Source organism: Cyprinus carpio, chromosome A19 (genome assembly GCF_018340385.1).
Source record: "Cyprinus carpio isolate SPL01 chromosome A19, ASM1834038v1, whole genome shotgun sequence".
Lineage (NCBI taxonomy): Eukaryota > Metazoa > Chordata > Actinopteri > Cypriniformes > Cyprinidae > Cyprinus > Cyprinus carpio.
In genome coordinates, this window is record NC_056590.1 from 18,463,283 (window position 1) to 18,485,915 (window position 22,633).

The following is a 22,633-nucleotide window of genomic DNA, read 5'->3' on the forward strand; positions in this document are numbered from 1 at the left end:
TTTTTCTCCAAAAGAAGCATGCTACAGTGAAAATGCAGTGCTCTTCCCCTCTGTTGTGTTTGTGTCCCTCTTGTGGAGAGAATCAACATTAATTATTACCCTGTGCAATTATGAGACAATCCGAGTCCATTTGCTTGGACATTATTCAGAACATTAAAACAAGTAAACTAATCATTAACAAACGATGTATAAACTTACCAACTCTAAAGACTGCCCAGCCTGTGAGGAAATATCCAGGGCACATTCCTTTAACCTGTACACAAACACATGCGTGATTGGGACAGTACAGGCAGGATGTGCAGCTCCTCTCTTCTGGTAAATATACAGAAGTGCCATGACCAAACCAAGGGCTTAAATTAGATTGGAAACTGTTCAAATGGGGCATTCAGGTGAGTTACTGAGACAACGATAATAATTCTTCACGCACCCCTAATAATTTTGAATCTATGTTGACGATGACAGATAATTTTCTCTCTGTTTACTGACAAAGCCAAAATTAATAGTTGTACTCAATATGCAGTAGTCTCTTTAACACAGTCTGCTTCATATGTCATAAAGCTTGTGGTTTATAGAAGTTTATGGTTATCTGTTTATGGTTGTAATAAACAACAGGCTGCAGGACGTATTACTTAGAACATAATATTTAAAATTTATGATCACAGTAGCACTGTCACAAACTTTTTTTCTTTTCCCAAAAGTCCAACAATTATCTGTTGAGTTTGCTGTGGCAAGTGTACAGAGTGTGTAATGATTAACTGAGGTGACATCTCTCCTGTAGCCCAAACCCTGTCCTCAGTGAATCAGCAGAGCCTTTGTGTTTGTCCACCCACACTGCTCTGCTCCACTTCTAATCTTTCCTTCAGCTTTCACAGTCTTTCCAGAGCACAGCAGCAAAATATCTGTAATGTTTGTCAGCACAGCCATGTCAAAATACGAGCCTTGTCTTCTCTCCAAGTCTTAACTTTGTGTTTATCTTGTTGAGAGGAAGTTACTGGAGTAAATTCATCGACTGATAATAAAATCAGCACAGAGCTCTTGGCTCCATTTGGTATCTTATTAGCTCTCTCTCTCTCATCCCCCCACCCCCAGGGGTCTGTTGTGCCAATCTGGAGGAGCAGAAGGGCCTGATGAAGATGGGCCTTAGTATGGTGTTAGTAGGGCATGTGAACTTCCTGCTGGGTGCTCTGGTCCATGGTGTGGTACTGAGACACTTCAGCCTTCAGCGGGGACAGGCCATGGAAAGCGCCCTCTCGAACGTCATTGCCCTGGCAGCGGGCCTGCTGGTGAGGCACGACATATTCATGTAAAGTGGACAATTAGCTGAACAAGAGGAATAGTTTGTCTTGTTTGTTGTTGTTGTTGTTGTTGTTGTTGTTTATATATATAACATATTATAACTTGTAAACCTAACATATTATATATAACAAGTAACATATTAAACTATATATATAAAATATGTTACTTGAAACATATGCTTGTGCATTTTGTTCTTTAAGAGACATTTAACTTTGCTTTCATTTAAGGTTTTTTTTTTTTTTTTTTTTTAGAACAATCGCATTCATTTGTAAATGTGGCAATTTTATAAATAATGTGCTGTTATGTTCATCCTTATAGGGTGTCATTATTGGGATATTGACTATTGTTCTGTCCAAAAACAGGAAGAACAGGGTGCTGGTAAGTAATCATTTCTAGTACATAAATGATTTGTCTCAGATAACTGTAATTTAGTAAATGTAAAACTTCAAGCTTTATTAATAAAACAACATGACGTTTCGGCCATCCAAGGCCTTCATCAGATGCCCAAAACGTCATGTTGTTTTATTAATAAAGCCTGAAATTTGAAGAGTGAGTGTTGCACCTTTGTTCAGCTTCCTCTTCTTTTGGTAGAGCACCTCTTTTTAAATTTGTAATTAAAACCACACACATTCTCTTGTAATGCTTAATGGATGAACACAACACAACAGTTAAGATAATGTCCAACTCATATTTTCATTACTGTGAAGTAAAAATTATAATTCTATACTACAAATATATGTATTCTAATTGTTATTATTATTATTTCACCATAAATGTTTTAAAAGTAATGAAAGTTACAATATAATTCTCATGCATATTTACAGACAATTAATGATAAAGAAAATTTGAGGGGACATGTTCTTAATTATCATGAAATTAATGTCAATATAAAATAATATTCGTCCTAAAAGTAAGCTTCAGTTTATTTATGTAAAATGTATTTTCTCATCTAATGAAATTCTCGCCTTTCTTTCATGAACATCATCTTCTAACAGCATAGACCTGTGCTTGAGATAGAAGCTAGTTTTGTATTAAATGCAAATTTCATTCAATGTTGCTCCACCATCGTTGCACAAATAGGAACTTGAAAAAAGTTTCTTTCAAGACTCAAAAAGAAAAAGCCCATGAAAGTGCTGTGATTGATTTATGTGTTTATGCATTCTCTGTTAGTTTTCCTCTGTTTTACTCTCTCTTGCATCTTTCTGCCTCAGTGGCACACACCTGCTTCATCTCTCATTCATCAGGGCTTGTGTCGAGCTCGCCAGCATTTGATCACTGGCTTGTGAGAGAGCTTGCATGTGCCTTCACATCTCAGAATTGACTAAAGCCCTGTGATACAGAGAAGCCTGCAAGGACAAATCCTTTGCCTGGCAGTTGAGATAATAGCTCTTTGCTAATATTGCTAAAACAGCTCTCTATTATTGTAGACCTGGTCAGTGTTCGTGTCAAGTGCTGTTGCTGTTCTAGTGGCTGCCGCTTCAGTCATCGGACTGATGGTGTCCTTGATAAAGACCATCATTCATGGCGACAAGAGATTACTCGCTTACTGCGGCTACAGTGATGGCAGGAGTCACCTAACCATCGCCAATGAGTGTCCTTTTGACCCCACACGTATTTTTGTAAGTACAAAAGGAGAAATGAGAGAAAATAGTATGACTATTGAAAACAAATATGAACATAATTCAGTCAGTTAACTTCAAACTAAAGCTCATGTAAAGAAGCTAAAGTTCAGCTAAATCTTTAACTGTCCCTGTCATGTTAAAATGTATTGAGCAAAAATAAAATGCATGACTCTGTGAACAAATAATGACATTTTTCAAAGATTTGCAATGTAAGCATCATAAAAGAGTATGTAAATAAATTAATATGGTATTGTACACATGCTATTTTAGGCCAGACTTAAAATGACGGTTTATAAAACATTAATTTTTATGCAGTATGTAACAATAGACCTTAGTCAGGGAAATCGTCATATTGAATTTACCGTGGATGAAAATAGTTTTTTAATATCACATTGTATAAAAGTTTAATATCACATAATTTTCACAACTCACAACTTTCAAAACTATTTTAGGCAGTTTTTGCTTACTGAAACCTTCTTTGGAAAGTAATTTTGTCAGCTGAACAATTGCTGTGTTGTTAAAATATAGTACAAATCCATTAAACTCACTGTACTTCTTTGCCTCACAGCCTTGTTTTCATTCTTAATAAAAATTAAACGTGGCCCTGAATAAGGTCTGTCTAAGGTCTATATTCTCTATTCACTAGGGCATTGTCGACTTATTAAAAGGTTCAAGACCCTTGGTTTAATTCATAGTTGGTGTATTAATTAACTGATATATATATATATAATTTATATATAAATTAATGGCTAAACTGGGGTTTATTAGAATTGCCAGTGTTAAACTTGAGCTATTCTGATGCAATATTCTCCCACTGGATTTCATCACATAGTGCTTATTAACTTAAAATAAAAATATGCACATTTGTAGAAAAAAACATTTCTTCTGTCATAATCCCTATTTTTACTCAAGCTTTTCAATGGAGCATATTGGATCTGATTATTTTCTTCACAGTGTGAGTCTCCACTCATTAAAAGTGCACTTAGCAATTTCTTCCTAATTAAAAAGTTTTACAAAGAGAAATTAGTAGTAATGTGAATGTTCTAAATGTTTAGCCTACATCATATTAGTAGCCTAACTATGGCCAAGATCATATGATCAGCCAAAAACAGCCTTGTTTTTTCTCAGTAACCCCACCACTATTGGATATTTTCATTAGTGGAATAAAATAATTATGGAAAACTGTAAATAACCCAATTTCAATGGCGTTGGCTGTAAGATTTTGCTATTGATGCTGCATTCACTATATCAAGATGACTGTTATATGGGCCAGTATACAACCTAGAATAAAATAGTTAATCATGTGTATATAGGCGAGAATAATGGACAATATTATTTACAAATAGAAGCTAAGATTGTTATTAATTTTGTAAATGCTGATGTAATGTTAAGGTGTTTAGCAGTGGATGGTGATAAAAATCTAGAATACTTCATTTTTATTTAATAATTATGTTTGCTCATTATTATAATCATAAAGTCAAAAGGCTTGAAAAATTGCCAATGTTTGAACAATTTAAAACTGACATTAAAATGTATTTGGAAACACTATCTAAAAATAAGAACGTACAATACAAAGCAGTACAAACAATGCAATAATTAAGGATGTAACCCTTTACAATGACGTAACATTAACTAAAGTTAGTTAACATTGGTTAATGAATTATAACATTACCAAACAATGAGTAATTAATCTGTTACAGCATTTATTAATATTTAACCTTAGTTAATAAAAATACAACTGTTGACTGTGATTAATAAGCAATGCTCTATATATATAAAGGGTCCATACTATCTTTTGATTTAAATGTATTACTAAATGTTAAAATTAGTATTATCTAAGATTAAGAAATGCTTTAGAGCTATTTTCATTGTTAGTTCATGTTAACTAATGTTAACAAATGGAACCTTATTGTAAAGTGTTACCAAGATGTACAATCATTTTTCTGATTTTTTTTTTAATATATACCCCTGACAATGTCAGACTGACATGTTTGGTTATATATGGTTGGTTCTCATTATATACATATGTACATGTATACATACATATGAATATATGCACAGTTTTGTACGTATCTATCTATCTATCTATCTATCTATCTATCTAAATGTCTTCTTTTCATCTTCAAAATGATATATATATATATATATATATATATATATATATATATATATATATATATATGTGCAAAGAAAAGGAACAAACTGTAAACAATAATTAAAAAACACTGTGCACTGGTAACGATTCCCCAGTGCACTCACAATAAATATATGCAATAAATAAAGGCTTTCTATATTTTCTTTCTCTCTCTCTCTCTCTCAGAGCACCACGATAGTCCTGTGGGTCCCACTGATACTAATGAGTGCAGTGGAGATGGTGTTCTCATGTCGCTTATTTAAGGTCTCCATCTCCTACCTCGGTCTGCCCTGGTGCCTCCGCAAACAACATTTACAAGATGAGAGCAGATTGGTATGTGCTGGCACTGATTCTCACGGGAGCTTAAATTTGCACTAATAAAAATAATCAGCGCTTTGGCGTAGGTGGACTCATCCTGTGAATCTTCAGTTGTACATCTGACAACTCATGCAGTCCCCCTAATAGATGCTTGAGAGAATACTAACTAACACGTGTGTGACTGACTCACGTACCCTTGTCTGTATGAGAGAGGGTGTGCTCAGTGACTCATACTGCAGTCATACTGTACTCTATAGCAGCATCACTGTGTTCCATTACAGATGAAAACCCCAAGAGCAGCCGAGCCCCATTGCTCACCCCCGTCCCGACATTGCCAAGAAGATGAGGAGCGGCAGCTGTCCATTATAAGACCCTCAGAGTGGCACAGGCCACCCCACAACTCACGACCACACGGATCCGTGTCCTTCGGCCAGCACAACTCCGCATCCCCGTTCACCCGGGCGGCGCTGGAAAGGTCCAGTATCTGGATCTAATTATGAACCAGACTGTGGCTCTGGCATCATTCAGGGATCAAGTGCATTTTAAACACTTCTGAAGAATGGTGAATGTTACACTGGTACTTGTGCAGGTTGGATCTGATGTTTTGTGATTCATGTATCGCAACTTATGTGTTGTTACACTAAACATACCTTTTTAAAAACTTTTATGCTATTTAGAGAAAGTGTACCTGTGTCAGGTTTTGCATACATTGGAGGGTCAAAAATTCCCCAAAATCTAAAATCACCAGCATCAATTTAATAAATGTACTAATTAGCCTAATGTATGTTTATGAAACTGTATCTTTAGCAAACTATTATTAGCTCACCACAAAAACAATAAGTCAATATAAAATCTTCACCAAGGGGGAAAAAACCCTGTGTTTGTTTGTAGAGGAATTGATTATGAATACCAATACTAAAGTCTATCTATCTATCTATCTATCTATCTATCTATCTATCTGTGTGTGTGTGTTTATGTCTATCTATCTATCTATCTGTCTATCTGTCTGTCTGTCTATCTGTCTGTCTGTCTGTCTGTCTGTCTGTCTACATAAGACTTTCAAACTCAACATTCTTTGAAACAAGTTACATGTATTTTTTTTAAATTTCAAGTAATTTTAATCATTTTAGGTTCTTTACATTCCTATTCAAATAGCAATTTTGCATCCTGGTTTTTACTACCTTCAATCCGAAATCAGGAATCATATTGGAATTTTTAAGGTATTCTAAATTCAACTTTAAATGCCACACAGTTCTGCTAAAGACCTTTGAAATTTGTGATCACATGACCATGTTTATCAATAAATTACTAACACAACATTGTCAGAGTTGTGTAAAAATCACTCTCAGGCATCATTCTAAACACATAAGTATATTTTTCAACATCAGTAAAAGGGGACAATCATTATGTCCTCGCATGAGGTTTTCATGCAACATAATAGAGGAAAATTGCCATAGAGGGTGCAGCATCAAATATGGTCTCAGTACAAATATGGAAGCAACATAGATGCCAGAAAAGTGAGACAGCTACACATGTATTTAGAGTGGGCATGTATGGAGTTCACAAACTAATACTGTATGCTACAAAAGCAGGAGCACCTGGAGAATTCAGGTCATGGAATCTCAGTCGCTGCATAAAATGAAAAGAAAAACAAAGCAGTGGCGTTCTCTTCACACCTGTTGATTCAAGAGTGGAAATAAGCCCTTAGTGATCGCTTTCAGGATTTAAACTCTTTATCTAAAGGTGAGACATGATTATAAATTATAACATTGTACATTCCTGTCTATGTTGTTGATGGAAACCTAAGGTTGTGATTTTGAGTACCATACGATGCAGGATCAAGGTGTCACGAATTTGCTGCTTCAAATCGGGGTTCAAAAACTTGCTTGCATACAAAGATATCATATTGAACTACACAATGTGACTATAAAGTTAGCACAGATGCATACATACACCAAAACATGCAAACCGTCATTCTTGCGTACATACAAACGTGCATAACCGCACGCACACAGTTGTTGCGTTTAAAATGATATGTGCTACCAGTGTCTTCCATTCAACCGAATGTGTCCCCTGATGCAAAAATTTCCCACAATTCACTGAAAAGCCTCAAATGACTAACAACTTACTCCAAACGGCAAAATACATTAAGTGTCACACGTCTCGTTTTGACAGTAATAAAATCACCCCTGGTAAAATAAACACCATAAAAATGCAAAAAATAAATAACGGAAAAATGAAAGCAAACCACATATTTACAACAACAACAACTACAAAATTAAATGAACAAAATTAAAAAATGGGATCCTCAGCCTTCTCTTTGTAAAATAAAGATCATGAGCGCCAGAGCAGAAAAATCCCAACATTCAGAACATCAGTCCACTGGGTCAATTGGAGGCTGAAATCTGGATATTGCCCAAAGCTACATAATACTGCCGTAAGATGCATGTGAGTAAAAAGACGTCTATAACTGCCTTCCTTTGTAGTCCTAACATGTTTCTATATGCATTTATACTGTATATACACATAAATATCAATATAAAAAGTAGATGGGGAACTGTGCCCTCACAAAACAATGGGGAAGAGAAACAAAGCAGCACAGATATTAAACACAAGAGGGGTGGTGAAGGTCAAGAGCACATGCACGATTCCTAAAAAGGAACATTCTTTTCCAAAATCTGGACCCTGGAACACGATCAGCCGCTTTTTTATATTTTTTTTGGAGTCGAGTACTTCATAAGCTTCTGCAGAGACAAGGACGGATGACACGCACCAGACAGAGAATGTCCTGGCAGGTGTTGTCTTTGTTCTTCAGATGTACACATGTCCATTCTGGGAAAAACTGAAAGTAAAATTGTTGCACTTTTTTCTTAAAACTCTTCTGTCTGGAACACAAAGAAGAATGAGATATAAGAGCTTTCATGCATTGATTGCCGCTTGTCTTGAGCTACTCAAAACTGTGAAGCACTGCTGGGGTCACACTGCAGTAGCCGCACAATAGAGGGATCACTTTTGGCACCTTTTATGAACTCTTCCAAAGACAGCTTGCCTAGAATGGGAAGACAGAAAGGATCCAAAACAAACATCAAAATCAACACAAAAAATGGGTCACTGAACACAAAACATATAGACATATCGTCCTAATGCAATCTCCTCTTCCAGGCAGATTTGTAATGTCTTTCCTTGATTGGAACTTCTTCATTATTGCCCAATTTAGAAATATAGTTATAGTGATATCTTCTTTTTGAGGTATATTTGTAATGTCTTTCCTTTGGTTTTTACCTTGTGATGGATGATTAAGGAAATTTGTGCTCTACATATATATATCCTGTGGAACAGGAAGTCATGACTGGACAATTTCATGCTCCTAGTCACCCTGGTGTGCTATAAAAAAAAAAAAAAATATATATATATATATATATATATATATATATATATATATATATATATATATATATATATATATATATATATATATATATTTTTTTTTTTTTTTTTTTATAATATGAATGGAAATATACTTCAGCGATATTTTACACATAAGAATTTCTAGAGGTGCCAATAATTGTGGCCAAAAACATTTATTCCATAATGTGAGTTTCCACCCACTTCCAGTTGTCTTACTTCAATGAAAGATTACAATTTGGGGAATTTTTTGAATGAAAGATCAAAAAGATAAATGATGCAAATTTATTTTCAAAGCCTCCTTTGCTCATATTTACCAAGGGTGCCAATATTAGTGAAGGGCACTGTAGCTATGATTTATATAGCTTTGTACAAGTTAATCAGCAATCGGAGGCCTACACATGCTCTGAATGCACACAGACTATACATTTATTTAATTAAATCGCATGCTTTTGCTATTTAATAATAACACAAGGCCTTTTTGTGATTTCAATACAAAATGTATTCAAATAGTCAAGGACTGGTCCACATCTTACCATCATTGTTCAGGTCCATTTGTCTGAATATCTTATCTGTCCTCTTCTCTGGTGTGGATTCATCCTCAGGCATTTTCATCACTGATGACACCATCTTATAAATGGCCTGTTAAAGATATGAATAATGAACCAGGTTAAAATATCAGTAGACCACCTTTATCTGGCCTTCACAGATTCAGCTTATCCAATATTCTGTTCCATTAGCATGTCATCCTACACTGAGGTTCACCATGAGCCATGAAGCAGAAAGCACACCTGAGCAGGGAAACTTCATAGGCTTTTTCAGCTCATTTACCTGCCATACCCACTAAATCATAGATGTCGGTTTTGAGTCAATCAATTATGTAATGTTTTTGAGAGATAATGATATTCAGAGTTGAGCAGACTGCTGGTGCCGTACTCTCGGCTTAGCCCTCCACCTTTTAAAAGCAGCCGCCATGATAAAATATGCAACACGCTGCAATCTCTGAGTGCCAGCCAACTGTAACCTCCATGAGCTTGTGGATAATCCCGCCGTTCTGCACACACAGGGATAAACCCTGGTTAAATTTAACTTGTTAATCCAACAGAGAAGAGAGGCAACTTGGGCGCTACGGCCCTCCCCCCATCTCTGCGATCTTCCCCACAGGCTTTGCTAGTCGAGGAGCATCGTGCAGAACGGAGCTTTGCCAAGCCTAACTGAGGGAGACTGATACCAACTGAGCATGCTAAGCACATGCTAATAGCTTCTCTACTCCCACAGCACAGGCTGACAGGGGAGCGATCATCTGGGACAGCGTGCTGATGTTTGTGTTTGATCTCTCCACCAGGGGTCAGGCTGCTTATCTCTGTGCTTTCTGCAAATTATGAAGACTTGTACTGTATGTGCACTTAGAAGTGACTGCTGGTTTAGAAGGAGAATACAATGCTACCTTTTTAAAACAAGATGGTGTGATATTTACAAAGTTTATATACTGTAGAAATAGTAAGACTATATGGTAGCAGGCTAGCTCAAGTCTATGTCTCTTAATGGTCAATTCTGATCTGATGAATAATTTCACACACTTTAAAAGATAAAAAACATTTGAGGCATGCTGCAGTAAGAGAAGCATGATAGGCTATTGCTGCATTGTTAATAAGTAACATATTAGGTGGGCACAAATTGTGTCGTTTCCTTCAAGTATTTAGATTTTTTCATTTCTTCAAGGATAAAAGCAAGTGTTTTTCTTTCATCTGACATTATAAGGACACAAAGTCACTATAGAAGTCAATAAACAGAAGGATTTCTTGAGCCAAGATTTATCGTCATAAGACTAGTGTGCTCAATAAGCCTGAACTTTTAGAAATCACAAATCCTTGTTAAAAAAAACCTTGCTTGAAAGAAAAGGTGATCAGATTTCTGAAATGGAAACCAGGGACATTTTCTAGTTATTATCTATGAATAAAAAAAAAATTAAAAAATGGGGACAAATTAAAAAAATGAAAATAAAATTAATTGTAGTTTCCATATAATATTATTATAATTAATCATTATTATGCAGTTTGCTGGTTAAACTGACCCAAACTGGTTGTATTAATATTCAACAAAAATCACCCTATGAAAAATTATAAATAGTAACCAAGGCATAGAGCAAACAGATCTAAAGAGTATTATATTATAAAAAATATGACTTTGCATTACAAAAATAAAACAAGATAAATATAGCAAGATAAATAAAATTGTATTTAGCAAATAATGTTTTTTTTTTTACATTTTCTAATTGTATTTAATAATTACTTTCATTTTCACCACCTGTGCTGTATACAGTAGTTACAACTTTTTTATGTTATGTTTTATGTTATTTTATGTTTGTGCATTTGAACTTTTGAAACTTTATTTGACTCATTATTTTGCATTTTAGTCTCATTTTGAGCACAAAGGTTGGATAGGAAATTGGCAGTATGTCTTGGAGTTTTTCCACCATTTGTCTTTAACAAAGCCTCCAACCTTCTTAGAATAGATTCATGCAACTTTTGAAAGTTGAAAAGTCCAATAAACCATATTTGTTTATTGAAATCATCACATCATTAAGAAAATGTTAAGGATGCAATATACAATACTTTTTTTCTGCTAAAAGGATATCATCCAAGAATAAAAATTCTGTCATCATTTACTCACCCTCATGTTGTTCAAAACCTGTATGAGTTTCTTTCTTCTGCTCAGCACAAAAGAAAATATTTTGAAGAATGTTGGTAACCAGAAAGTTGACAGAATCCATTAAGATCAATAGTATTTTTCCCTACTGTACAATGGAAGTCAATGGCTACTGTCAATTGTTCCCTTAACAACATTCTTCAAACTATCCTCTTTTGTGCTCAACAGAAAAAAGAAACTATTACAGGTTGGGAACAACTTGAGGGTGAGTAAACGATGACAGATTTTTAATTTTTGGGGAACTATCCCTTTAAGAGTGGATTTACGGTGCAGACTACAGTACATGCATCACAGAAAGCCACTGACCTGCACAATCTCTAACATTTCGTCACGGCTGATGTAACCGTTGCCATCCAGATCATACATGCTGAAGGCCCACTTCAGCTTCTGCTCCAGTTTTCCCCGCGATGTCACACTCAGAGCAATAATGAACTCCCGGAAGTCAATGGTCCCATCGTTGTTTGTGTCAAAGGTACGAAAGACGTGCTCAGCAAACTTAGAGGCATCACCGTATGGGAAGAAGTTGGCATAGATCTTCTTAAATTCCTCAACGTTCAAATGCCCACTGGGGCAGTCTTTCAGGAACCCCTGTTTAGAGTGAACAACATACAGAATATTAACATCAGTGGCATGGTTTAATAGACTCCATTATTAGAATATGACACCTCAGGTCAGATACAGTCATCCCAAAACCCCCAAACTCATAAATGATTTCTCATGATGATACTGTAATTTCCACATAAGTCTTCAAACTTCACAATCAGCCAAGGTGTTTGTGGGTTTAATACCAAGTGGGAAAGTCTATTACTGCATTCACATCCTCCTGGGAGGTTCCTGCTTGCAGAAATTACAACATGTTTTGTTTTAAAGTGTTTTTTTAATACAAAAATTGACTCCCCAGACAATTTCATATTTCTCTCTTTTTTAACTTCCTAATAAAGACGGGGATTGTTTTCAGTGCTAATACAATTATATAATTTGTGTATTTTATCATTCTTGTGCTGCTATTGAAAGTGATGGGAAAGTGATTTGGTCAGCTCATAAATTCTTTTAGTGGTAGATAAGATTCAAAGTTGTCCCTTTAAGGGTACTGTCCCAGTGACGAACTGTTGTTCCCCCCTAAAGGTACAGTTTTTGCAAACTGTTCTGAAGTATGGTGGCTTAAGTGCCCAGATTCACGGCACCTGTGCATGTCTCAAGATGTGCCCACCTTGTACCACTCCTGCAGCTCGTGGTCAGTGAACTCTGTGTTCTCCCTCAGGTCCTGTAGCATCTCGGGCCTGAGTTTGCTGTTCTGTTTTCCCATGATGATATGTCTCTGTGTGCGCAGTGACAACGCCGAGGCCCCGGGTCAGACCAATAAGGGCCAATGAGGTAAGACCTGAAAACATTTTAGAGTAGGTTACAAGTTTAAATGGCAAGAAGGATATTAAGTTATGAGGCCAGGGGTCAAGTGATTAGATGGCGTCACGGCATCGTAAACATGAAATTTCAGCTAATTAAAAACCACAGGCTTCTTCCAAATCATGTTTAAACTCTCTTACTCTGGTGTTACACCCATCAGGGCTCAGTGAACTCTAATGTCTCCCCTGATTACATGGATAATTAGAGACAGTGTGTTTGTGTGCGTACGTGTGTTCGTTTATGTGTGTGTATGAATATATCCATTAGTAAATTAATAGTACCCCTCCGAGCTGACTCATTCTCACTTCCAGGGCAAAAATCTGCTCTGATAGAAATACACAAATGTCTGTAATGCTGCAAAAGGAAATGTACATATTAATTGGTCCAAATGTAAGGCAGAAAATACGTTCTCTCATGATGTTTTGAGATCACAGTTAGCTACCTGCGCTAATTAACAGAGCTACCCACAATTACTGCAAGATGGGCAGTGATCCGAGGCCGCACAGTGCACCATGGTAAAAACACTTGAGGAGGATCAGTACACACAAACAAGACTCTCCAAGATATATGAAAGCATCCAGCACTGAGCACAAGGCACATTTATCTCAAACGCACAGGGGGTGGTATGAGCTCAATAAAGAAAGATTATCTGACAGTATGCGATAGAAGCAAAAGCCCGGTTTGAGTTTAAGCTAAATTACCTTACATAAGCATTGAGAAAAAGAATATCCTCCAAACTGTATCACTTTCAGGGACGCTAATTTTTGCACATTTACGGATGATAGTAGTCTGCCTGATTTGGTTTTCTTAACCCATGCTGAGTGCATGTACTCTCGAGGGATAAACAAACCCCAGCGTTCAGATGAGGAAAACCTGATTTAAAACAATTTTTTAGCCCAAAGATAAATGATTTTGGGGGGGGGTGGGGGGGGGTCATTGTTTTATTAAAAAACAAAGATCAAGTTCAGATTGCTCCATGGTGTGGCTAGAGGTGGGTCTGCAATAAAAACAGCCAAAAAAAAAATACAACTACCGTTCTTTAAAATATCTTGTTTTATGTTCCACAGAAGAAAGAAAGCCAGGTTGGAAATGACATGAGGGAGAGTAAATGATGACAGAATATTCATTTCTGGATGAATTATCCCTTTAAGTAAGCCATTACAAATATATTGAAGTTAACTATTTTGCATTGCGATGAGGGCTGCACAATTAATCAAAATAAATCGCAATATGACTTAAATTTAGACTGTGATATAATTAAAATAATTTCGGAGTGAAGCATGGCACTGTGTTCATTTGCACATCTGCAGCTCATGAACCACATGAGTTTTCAGTTTCTCAGCAAGGCTTGGTTCACAATAAATGCTGCTCCACACAAACTCCAACGTGCATTTGGGAACACAACATGCACCAATCATCTTCCCATTTTTGCCATTTTTAATCAGAAAAATAAAAAAATTTCACCAAAATTGGTCAGCCCTAATTGCAATTATAGTGATATTAATACATGTTTTTCCTTGAAAAAATAAATAAAAAAAGGCCACCATAGCATGCCATCCAAACAATACCAATGGTATTGTCCCACCTTCATCAGGCTAAAAGGTTCAAAGTCTTTAACCTCGGCTGAATCCTGTGATTATATGTCCCAATCACTTCATACTTATAGCTTGAGGCTGATCTCCAGACTTAGCCATTTAGGGTTGAATCTACAGCAAATTATTTAGCACAGGGATCACAATGAGGCCAGCGAGGGAGTGTGTGTGGGGAGGGATGATGGGAAAGAAAAAACAACAACAATGGCAAGAATGCAGAGCAGGAGCAGCTTACACTGGCAGCAGGCCCAGTGGTGATGAAAGAGCATCACCGGCGAGTGTTGCTGTTGGACTGACCAGCAGACATGCAAATGGCTCTGTGCCGTGCATGTTGTTTTCATTATGCCATCTGATTATGTGCCTTAACCAGCCCTTTGGATATTTCCTGGATTTCTAAAGCATTTGTGTTCTAAGTTGCCTTCTATAGGAACCAGAAAACTGAGAGGCGACATAAAACTGAAACTACAGGACGAAGTACTGTAACTGTGTCTACATCTGCATCTGCACCTGAAAAAACTCCAACTGGCTAGCAGTGCAATGTCTCTCATGTCTCTCTCTCTCTGCGTAGCAAACACCTTGCTGATATACTGGTAGGAGTGCCGTTCCCCAGAGCTTGAATGTCATCACTCACACTGAGACATGTCATGCTAGATTATAGCACTCTACACTCATTAGACTTTATAAAAGAAGGCTCAACCGAGCCTACCCAAAGAAAAAAATGTCCTTAGCTCATGCCCACAAGAGTGGAACAAAAGACAAGAGGAAGATGAGGGCAATATATAAAGAATGAAATGTGACCCTGGACCACAAAACCAGTCTTAAGTCGCTGGGGTATATTTGTAGCAATAGCCAAAAATACATTGTATGGGTCAAAATTATTGATTTTTCTTTTATGCCAATAATCATTAGGATATTAAGTAAAGATCATGTTCCAGGAGGATATTTTGTAAATTTCCTACTGTAAATATATGAAAGCTTAATCTTAGATGGCATTGCTAAGAACTTCATTTGGGCAACTTTAAAGGCGATTTTCTCAATATTTAGATTTTTTTGTGCCCTCAGATTCCAGATTTTCAAATAGTTGTATCTCGGCCAAATTTTGTCCTATCCTAAAAAACCAAACATCAGTGGAAAGATTATTTATTCAGCTTTCAGATGTATAAATCTCAATTACGAAAAATGGAACCTTATGACTGGTTTTGTAGTCCAGGGTCACTAATGACTTCATCCACTTACATTTTCTCACATAACTGTCTCTTGGCTAATCCCAAAGGGAAAATCACCAGTGAGATCTTTTAAATATTGTGTTTCTCCTTTGAAAGGAGGTTAAATATCCTGATTCTTATAATTTTCTCTTGCAAAAAAAAAAAAAAACACCCTAATAGTCTTCTCTAGGGTTTTCAGCAGGCTCCCATACTTTGCTTAAATCAGCCAAAATCACACTCAGCAAATCTGCACTCAGAAGTCATAGGTTTAAATGAGAACAGTCTATTATGCTATTATCGATTATATTATCGCATATATCGTTTAAACTTTAGAATATTGGGGTCGGTAAGATATTTTAATGTTTTTGAACGAAGACTGTTGCGCTCACCAAGGCTGCATTTAAAATAGCAATATTGTGAAATGTAATATATCTGTTCAATTCAATATATCTCTTTTCTAAATATTGTATTAATATATTTTAAAATGAAATTAATCCCTGTGTTGGTCAATCACTGTCACATGATCCTTCTGAAATCTTTCTAATATAATAAGAAACATTTCTTATTACTATCAATGTTAAACTGTTGTGCCGATAAATATTTTTATGGAAACCATGATACTTTTTCAGGTTACTTTCTTTGATTAGTCTGTTCAAAGTACAGCATTTATTAATGTAGAAAAAAAAATATTTAAAAAAAAAATTTAATTTATGGAATAATGTACACAGATAAATAATTCACTATAACACCAGGCAAGAGCATGAAAAAAGTAAATGGGATAGTTATCTGATTTTGTGTTGACTTCAAGCCTCCTGTATAATGAGCAGGCAAACCTCTGAGCAATAAAATGTTCATCTGGAAAAGCCTACAAATACAAAAGTGCACAAAAGCGAAATTACTAACAGAGCTCTTGAAAACCCCTGATGACAGCAGATACCAGAAAGTCGGATATGCTGAAGCACGCTGGCGCACACACCCCCTCGCAACCTCAAACAGAATTTCTCCTTTTCTTGTTCTATGCAGTTTCTCTTGTTTCTTCCTCTGGATGTTTGGGCTTAAGGGGTAATCCTCTCTCTCTCCACAGTGTCCCACATGTGTTAGTGGTTGTTCTGACTGTTAAAATCCAGGACAGCCTTCCCACCCCATCCTGCAGACAGCTGTTCCTCTCCTCTATGTGGGTCAGCAACATCTGGATTGCTAATCCTGCTGTGGAGGGATGGATAGATGGATGAAAAGGAGAGTAATGCTTTGCTCTCTGGGAAAATGCAGAGGTTAAAATTCACGTTTGCCCTGCGTCTGCACAATGCTGCATCCACACCACCAGGTGTCAGTATAGTGGCAACTGAAGTATCAGTCAGCACAACATAAACAAAAAATTCTTTAAGCACAGCTACAAGTAGCCTTGTTTGCCTTGACAAAAACGCTTCATTTAACTATTCAGTGCATTTAGTTCCCGTTTAAAACTGGATTGCGAACACTTAGTGTACCACATTCAAAAGTGCCACAACGGTTCAGTGAAATCGCCCCAGAGTTGTTTTTGTTGTGTGGGAAAGCTTGAGGGATGAGGAGGTTGAATATCTGAAACACAAGAGCCTCATTAAAATCCCCGCCAGCATGAGAGCGGAGTGTGAATGAGCCACTGCACACCAGTGAAATAAAAGTGCAAGGCTGAGAGGAGAAAAGAGAAATGAAAGGAGGGAGTTACAGTGCATCAGAGGAGGGGAGAAAGAGCCAAAAGATGAATCTCACAACAAGAGTATCTTATTCCTGCATCTATAAAAAGGCAGAGGATGACAAAATTGATTTTTCTCCCTGCTCCTGCGTTTCTATCTCTCATCCATTTATGAGAAACAGAGGTAATCAGAGAATCAATCTGACCCGGCGACAAGCGACTTCTGATCTCTCTAAATCAGCCGCCTTCTCTTTCTCTGCCTCTTCCTTTATAATCTGCCAGCTCTATCCCTTCCTTCATTTCATTTGCTTAAGACCCTTTTAATTCCTCTAAGGTTTAATTCTAATTGCGCAACCTTTGCATAACCATCTCTCTTTTTAAATTCTCTCTCTCTCTTTTTCCCAAAAGTCTTGTTCCAAAACCTATTGAGTTGTCTCTGTAGGCAGCATTTTAAGAAATCATAGCCAGCTGTTCCAAAAAGAAGATAGCATAATTACGCTGCCTGTTAACCATTTTGGGATGTATCCCTTGTGGGGAAGGCAATCTCATGATGCATTGTGTAAAGCTCTGAAAAAATTCAAGGCTGTCAATTAAAACAGTTTTATTCAAACTAATAACAAACTACATACAGCATTTCAATATATGCGGAGAAAAGCCCATCAGTAAAGATAATTTAAAGACAATACATTATTAAAGATGGAAAAAATCAATGAATAAACAAAGTAGCATTAGAAGTCTATTATCATTTGTTTTATTTACATTGCACATTAGTCTATTACTGGCTCACAGTCCATTTTACAAGTGAATTTGTCAATATGTTTGAAGGGGACTTGAATATAACTGATCACACTAAATTAACATAATAAATAACAGAACAGGAAAATAAATTGACAGATGAAGTGAGAGAAATGGTGATTATAATTATTATTATTATTTTTTTTTTCAAAAAAGAAAAATCCAAATGGTCTATATTAAAATATTTGTGGGTGCTCTGTATTTTTAGCATGATTTTTATTCCCCCCAACCAGTTAAGTGCAAACCCATTCTTCCATTGATTCTCAATATTTCAATCACAGTGCTGATTGTCGCCATAATGCTAAAACAAATACTAACCATTATCTCTAAGCTTAGCCTTAGCATTGTATCAAATCCTGATAGGTAGCATTATTGTTTTTCTCGACTGGATGTTTTTGAGTCCATGAAGTCTGACCTTTTGTTTACAGGTAACTACGTGATTGAGTTAACCAATGACAATTATTTGGGAGTGGAGTTTGAGCTTAACTGGTTTTGGGGGGGTATTTTTTTATGCTTATCAGAGTACTCCACCTCACTTTGTTTTGGAACAGAGCCATTTTCTCTTTTTTGACTTTTTCCTTCTGTGTGGTATGGTGAGGAGATAAATTACAACCTTTTTTCACCACACACATACCTCACAAAATGAATCCTTGCACTGATATTTTGACAATATACAAAAACATCTCCCATGAGCCAAAGGACAGACCATCTTCTTAAAAACACTGTGTTGAAATCCCCAATCCATCAAATTTCTGAGCTTACAGAGGCTAAAGGCTGCCTACCAATCTCATTCCACAAGTGTAGTACAACACAGTAAATCTAAATGCAGATTTCAAAGCACAGTTTAGCAATCCTGTGACGTGCCATCAGTGTCTAAAAAAGACTCTTCACTCTTCAAGCCATTTCTAGATGTTTCTAGATTTGGTTTAACATTTGAGCGTAGCATTACACAGCAGCACTCGTTTCATCCAGCTGTCAGGTATGGCTTTTAATAAAGACAGCAGGGGTCGAGCCCTGACCTGAATCAATGAACCTGCTTCGCTTTACTCAAGAGAGAGGGAGGGACTAAAAGACATAATAACAAGAACAGACTGAGAAAGAGAGAGAGAAAGTGGAGGAGAGAGAGTGAGAGGAAGATGGAGAAAGAACGCTAATGAAGGAGGTAAAAATAAGAATGAGGCTGTGTCCTCGGTGAGTGCGGTCCCCTCTGTCAGCTCACATTATAGACGTAATTTCATACCTCTAGCCAACAGGGACTTCAGCTGATCTCAGCTGGCTGCCCATCAGAGAGATAGAAGAGCACTGGCCTCTCGTACCTTAGTGCTTACATATATTTGGAGTATTTGGTGTCTGAATGAAAAATCTTAAAATGTTGCTTGTTACTGGAGCTTGCTAAGCCACCCAGAACAACCTAGCAACTAATTATGCATAGTCAAGCACCACTTACATTTTCTTTTAAAAAAAAAATCTAAAATGTATATATGATATAATCTAACTTAAGCTCCAAACAATCAAATTCACCAAACTTTGTGTGTTTCAGTTTGCAAGCTAACCACAAGACAAGTACTCTGACACTAGTGCTGTTTTTAATCATGAATGTTAATGAGGGCCACAAAGGAATCAAAACTTATATCTCAGTGTGATAACAGTAGGGCCATACGAAGATATGAGCATTAGAGATTACTCTGAGAGAGAGAGAAAGAGAGAGAGTCAGAAAAGAGATTATATGCAGGAAAAATATGGCATAAGCAGAAAGATGAACATACGCGCTATGAGCATCTCCCCCAGCGTATGACCTATACCTCCATTAACAAGCTTTCCGACATGTCGGCTGTAGTGTGTCGTTATTACAACATCCCTCCTCCACACTCACGAGAGATGCATAAAGAAAGTCCTGGCTTCCCTGCCAACAAACTGTAGGCAGATCACTTGATCATAATAAACAAAAGCAACTAGGACCCACTCTGAGCGTGTAAGCCTGATAATCACTGGAGACGGGATGACCTCTGTGACCTGTGTGTGAGCGAATAATGTGTGTGTCCACACGTGCATATATACGGTATGTGTGTGTGAGTTGCATCATAAGCTGGATAGAGTTGCAGATGGTGCTGAAAGAGTATAACTGCTCATCTGTCGTTTATTGTTTCAGAAACAATAATTTGGTTTCACTGCGGCTGCTGAAAGAATGCAGCCCATTACATACAATGATGGAGGGCTATTCTTTTCAACAAAAGACAATATTGACTAGCCTTTAATGAAATGCTTTCTTGCAGTGACTCGATGAGTAGGTTGCATGCGAACATATTGCTGGAGAATACAAGCTTCTTTCAATCTCAAGAAGAAAAGCGAATACAAACTAGCCTTGTTCAGTGCAAAAATCAGCACCACCATGCTAGAGTGTTGTGAATTGTTGTCAGGCCGTTACTATGCGGTTGCTAAAGTGTTCTGAGCATTTTAACACATTTCTATGCAGTTTCTAGGTTATTTTGTGTGATAGGTGGTAGGGGAAACAATACAGTTCGGCCACGGTTCAATATATACCACGTTTTTTTTTTTTTTTTTTACCATGGTTTTCGGTTCGGTTAGGCACCACTATCACTGTGACTGAATAAAAAGAAACCTTTTGAATTATGAAACATAAAAACAATAAACACTCAACCGTTACAATATATAGTTTATCTGTGTTCTTCAAGCCATCTCAGGTATTTTCATAAGGATTAAGTATATCTGTAATCCATTGTTAAACAACATAGCCTTTATTACAGTATAGAATATGCTTATTCTGTGATAAGAAGGCACATCATCATAATAAAATGTGATTTAAAAAAAGCACCAGTTTGCTGCACTTGTTAGTAGGGATGCACAAAAAAAATTGTGATTGTATATCAAAATGACTATAAAATAATAATAACAATAATAATAAAATATAATATATAATAAATAATCAATTATTACGATAAAATACTAAACAAATTGATAAATATCACTACTGTAGTATTTTACTGTAAAATAAAAAAATGTATTTAGGAAAAATATTATAATAATTATTGATATAATCAACACAATGACTATAAAATATATTAATAATAACAACTATGATGATCATCATAATTATTAAATAAAAATATTAAACAAAATAAGAAATATGTCACATTAGTGAAATGTAATATTTCACTGTAAAATTAAAAAACTAAAAGTAGTCCAGAAAAATATAATAATAACACATTTTATAATACTGTAAAATTACAACAACAACAAAAATCCTGGCTGTCTTAATTTCTTTATTTTTCAATCATAAAAACACCAAGCTTATATTCTGGTGGAGTATGTTGGCAGTCTTTTGTTGACAACAGCCAGTTTATAAGTGCTTCTCATTACAAATTTAATAATCACACAAAGCTATATTGTGATTCCAAGTCAAAAGAGTGTCTATGACTAAAGTCTATGAAAGTCATAGAATGACATGAGGATGACTAAATGATGACAGAATTCTCATTTACGTGCAAAAAAAAAAAAAAAAAAACAGTATCTAAACATGAGCGATAGTGATGTGTGCATTAGTAAGCACTGCTAAATTGTGAAGAAAGACCACTCACTATTGTAAACACCTACAGTTATCAAGTCACTTGGCCTGAACCAGAAGACTGAGATGGAGTTTTTAAAAAAAAAAAGTGGTACATCGAGGTCAATCCTGAACACGTTTCCTTAGAGGAACTCAGGCTTTTATAAGCACTTATTGTTATGTGGGTCACACAGAAAGGGACCAGTGGCCTTCATCCACATTGGCACAGCATCAGAGCACAAAAGGAAAAGAATCAAGAAATGAGAGATGGACACACGCACAAAAACTATTTCTCATTCCACTTTAAATGAGCTAAGTGCTTCTTTGAATATTCACAGCAGCACAACTTACTAAAGTAACTGAGAGCTGACGTATGAAATCAAGATCTTAACATACTGTATAAGACACTTGGGCTGGAGTGATAATGAAAGCACTTCACAAACCAGGAACAGATCATGACGTTGAAAGAAAATACACAGCCACCTATTGGAAAGGAATGCTGTTTATATTCAGCTGTACACTCATGCTCACTGTCAGTTTAATTCATTGCACTGGTACATTGCACTGGCATCAAACGGCATACACTTCAGATAAATGAACGTAGTGATGTACAATGTATAGGTACCATACCGATTATCGGTCGATATTTGATGGTGTGAATTTTTTTTTTTTTTTTTTTTTTTTAGTTTGTTTGTTTGTTTTTCAGTACTGGTTGTTTTTTTATTTTTTATTGTTAATTTGAATTTTTTAGTTTTAGTTAATTCTCTATTAATTTAATAACACTGTTAAATGTAAAATTGAGAAAATCACAATATATATATAGATTTTTATCATAAATTATAATGTTGTGTGTGTGTAATATAAATATAAATATATAAATATATATATATATATATATAAAACAAATATATATATATAT

The 22,633-nt window shown here is 36.1% G+C and overlaps 2 protein-coding genes across 3 annotated transcripts in view; one reads left to right on the plus strand and one right to left on the minus strand.

Moving 5' to 3' along the window:
- Window positions 1-233: 233 nt before the first annotated feature.
- Window positions 234-6,150, plus strand: LOC109111398 (keratinocyte-associated protein 3-like). The gene is made up of 6 exons (XM_042776872.1): window positions 234-389; window positions 1,090-1,283; window positions 1,615-1,674; window positions 2,724-2,915; window positions 5,239-5,385; window positions 5,652-6,150. Exons 1-6 carry the CDS (start codon window positions 377-379, stop codon window positions 5,862-5,864), a joined length of 819 nt encoding a protein of 272 aa, XP_042632806.1. The 5' UTR covers window positions 234-376; the 3' UTR covers window positions 5,865-6,150.
- Window positions 6,151-6,725: 575 nt separating this feature from the next.
- LOC109111399 (hippocalcin-like protein 1) overlaps window positions 6,726-22,633 on the minus strand; it is a 28,591-nt gene continuing 12,683 nt past the window's right edge. For both annotated transcript variants that reach the window (XM_042776874.1, XM_042776873.1), the window contains 4 exons: window positions 12,695-12,865; window positions 11,791-12,072; window positions 9,312-9,417; window positions 6,726-8,419 (listed from right to left, as the gene is read on the minus strand). In XM_042776874.1, coding sequence (XP_042632808.1) covers window positions 8,322-8,419; window positions 9,312-9,417; window positions 11,791-12,072; window positions 12,695-12,790 — 582 coding nt within the window. In that variant the 5' untranslated portion in view covers window positions 12,791-12,865 and the 3' untranslated portion in view covers window positions 6,726-8,321. The remainder of the gene's footprint in view (window positions 8,420-9,311; window positions 9,418-11,790; window positions 12,073-12,694; window positions 12,866-22,633) is intronic.

Excerpts from the sequence above, each read along its gene's own strand:
- LOC109111398 (XM_042776872.1), top strand. Across the intron at positions 1,284-1,614 it reads CCCTGGCAGCGGGCCTGCTG|GGTGTCATTATTGGGATATT; the intron begins GTGAGGCACGAC and ends TCATCCTTATAG. Across the intron at positions 2,916-5,238 it reads TTGACCCCACACGTATTTTT|AGCACCACGATAGTCCTGTG; the intron begins GTAAGTACAAAA and ends TCTCTCTCTCAG.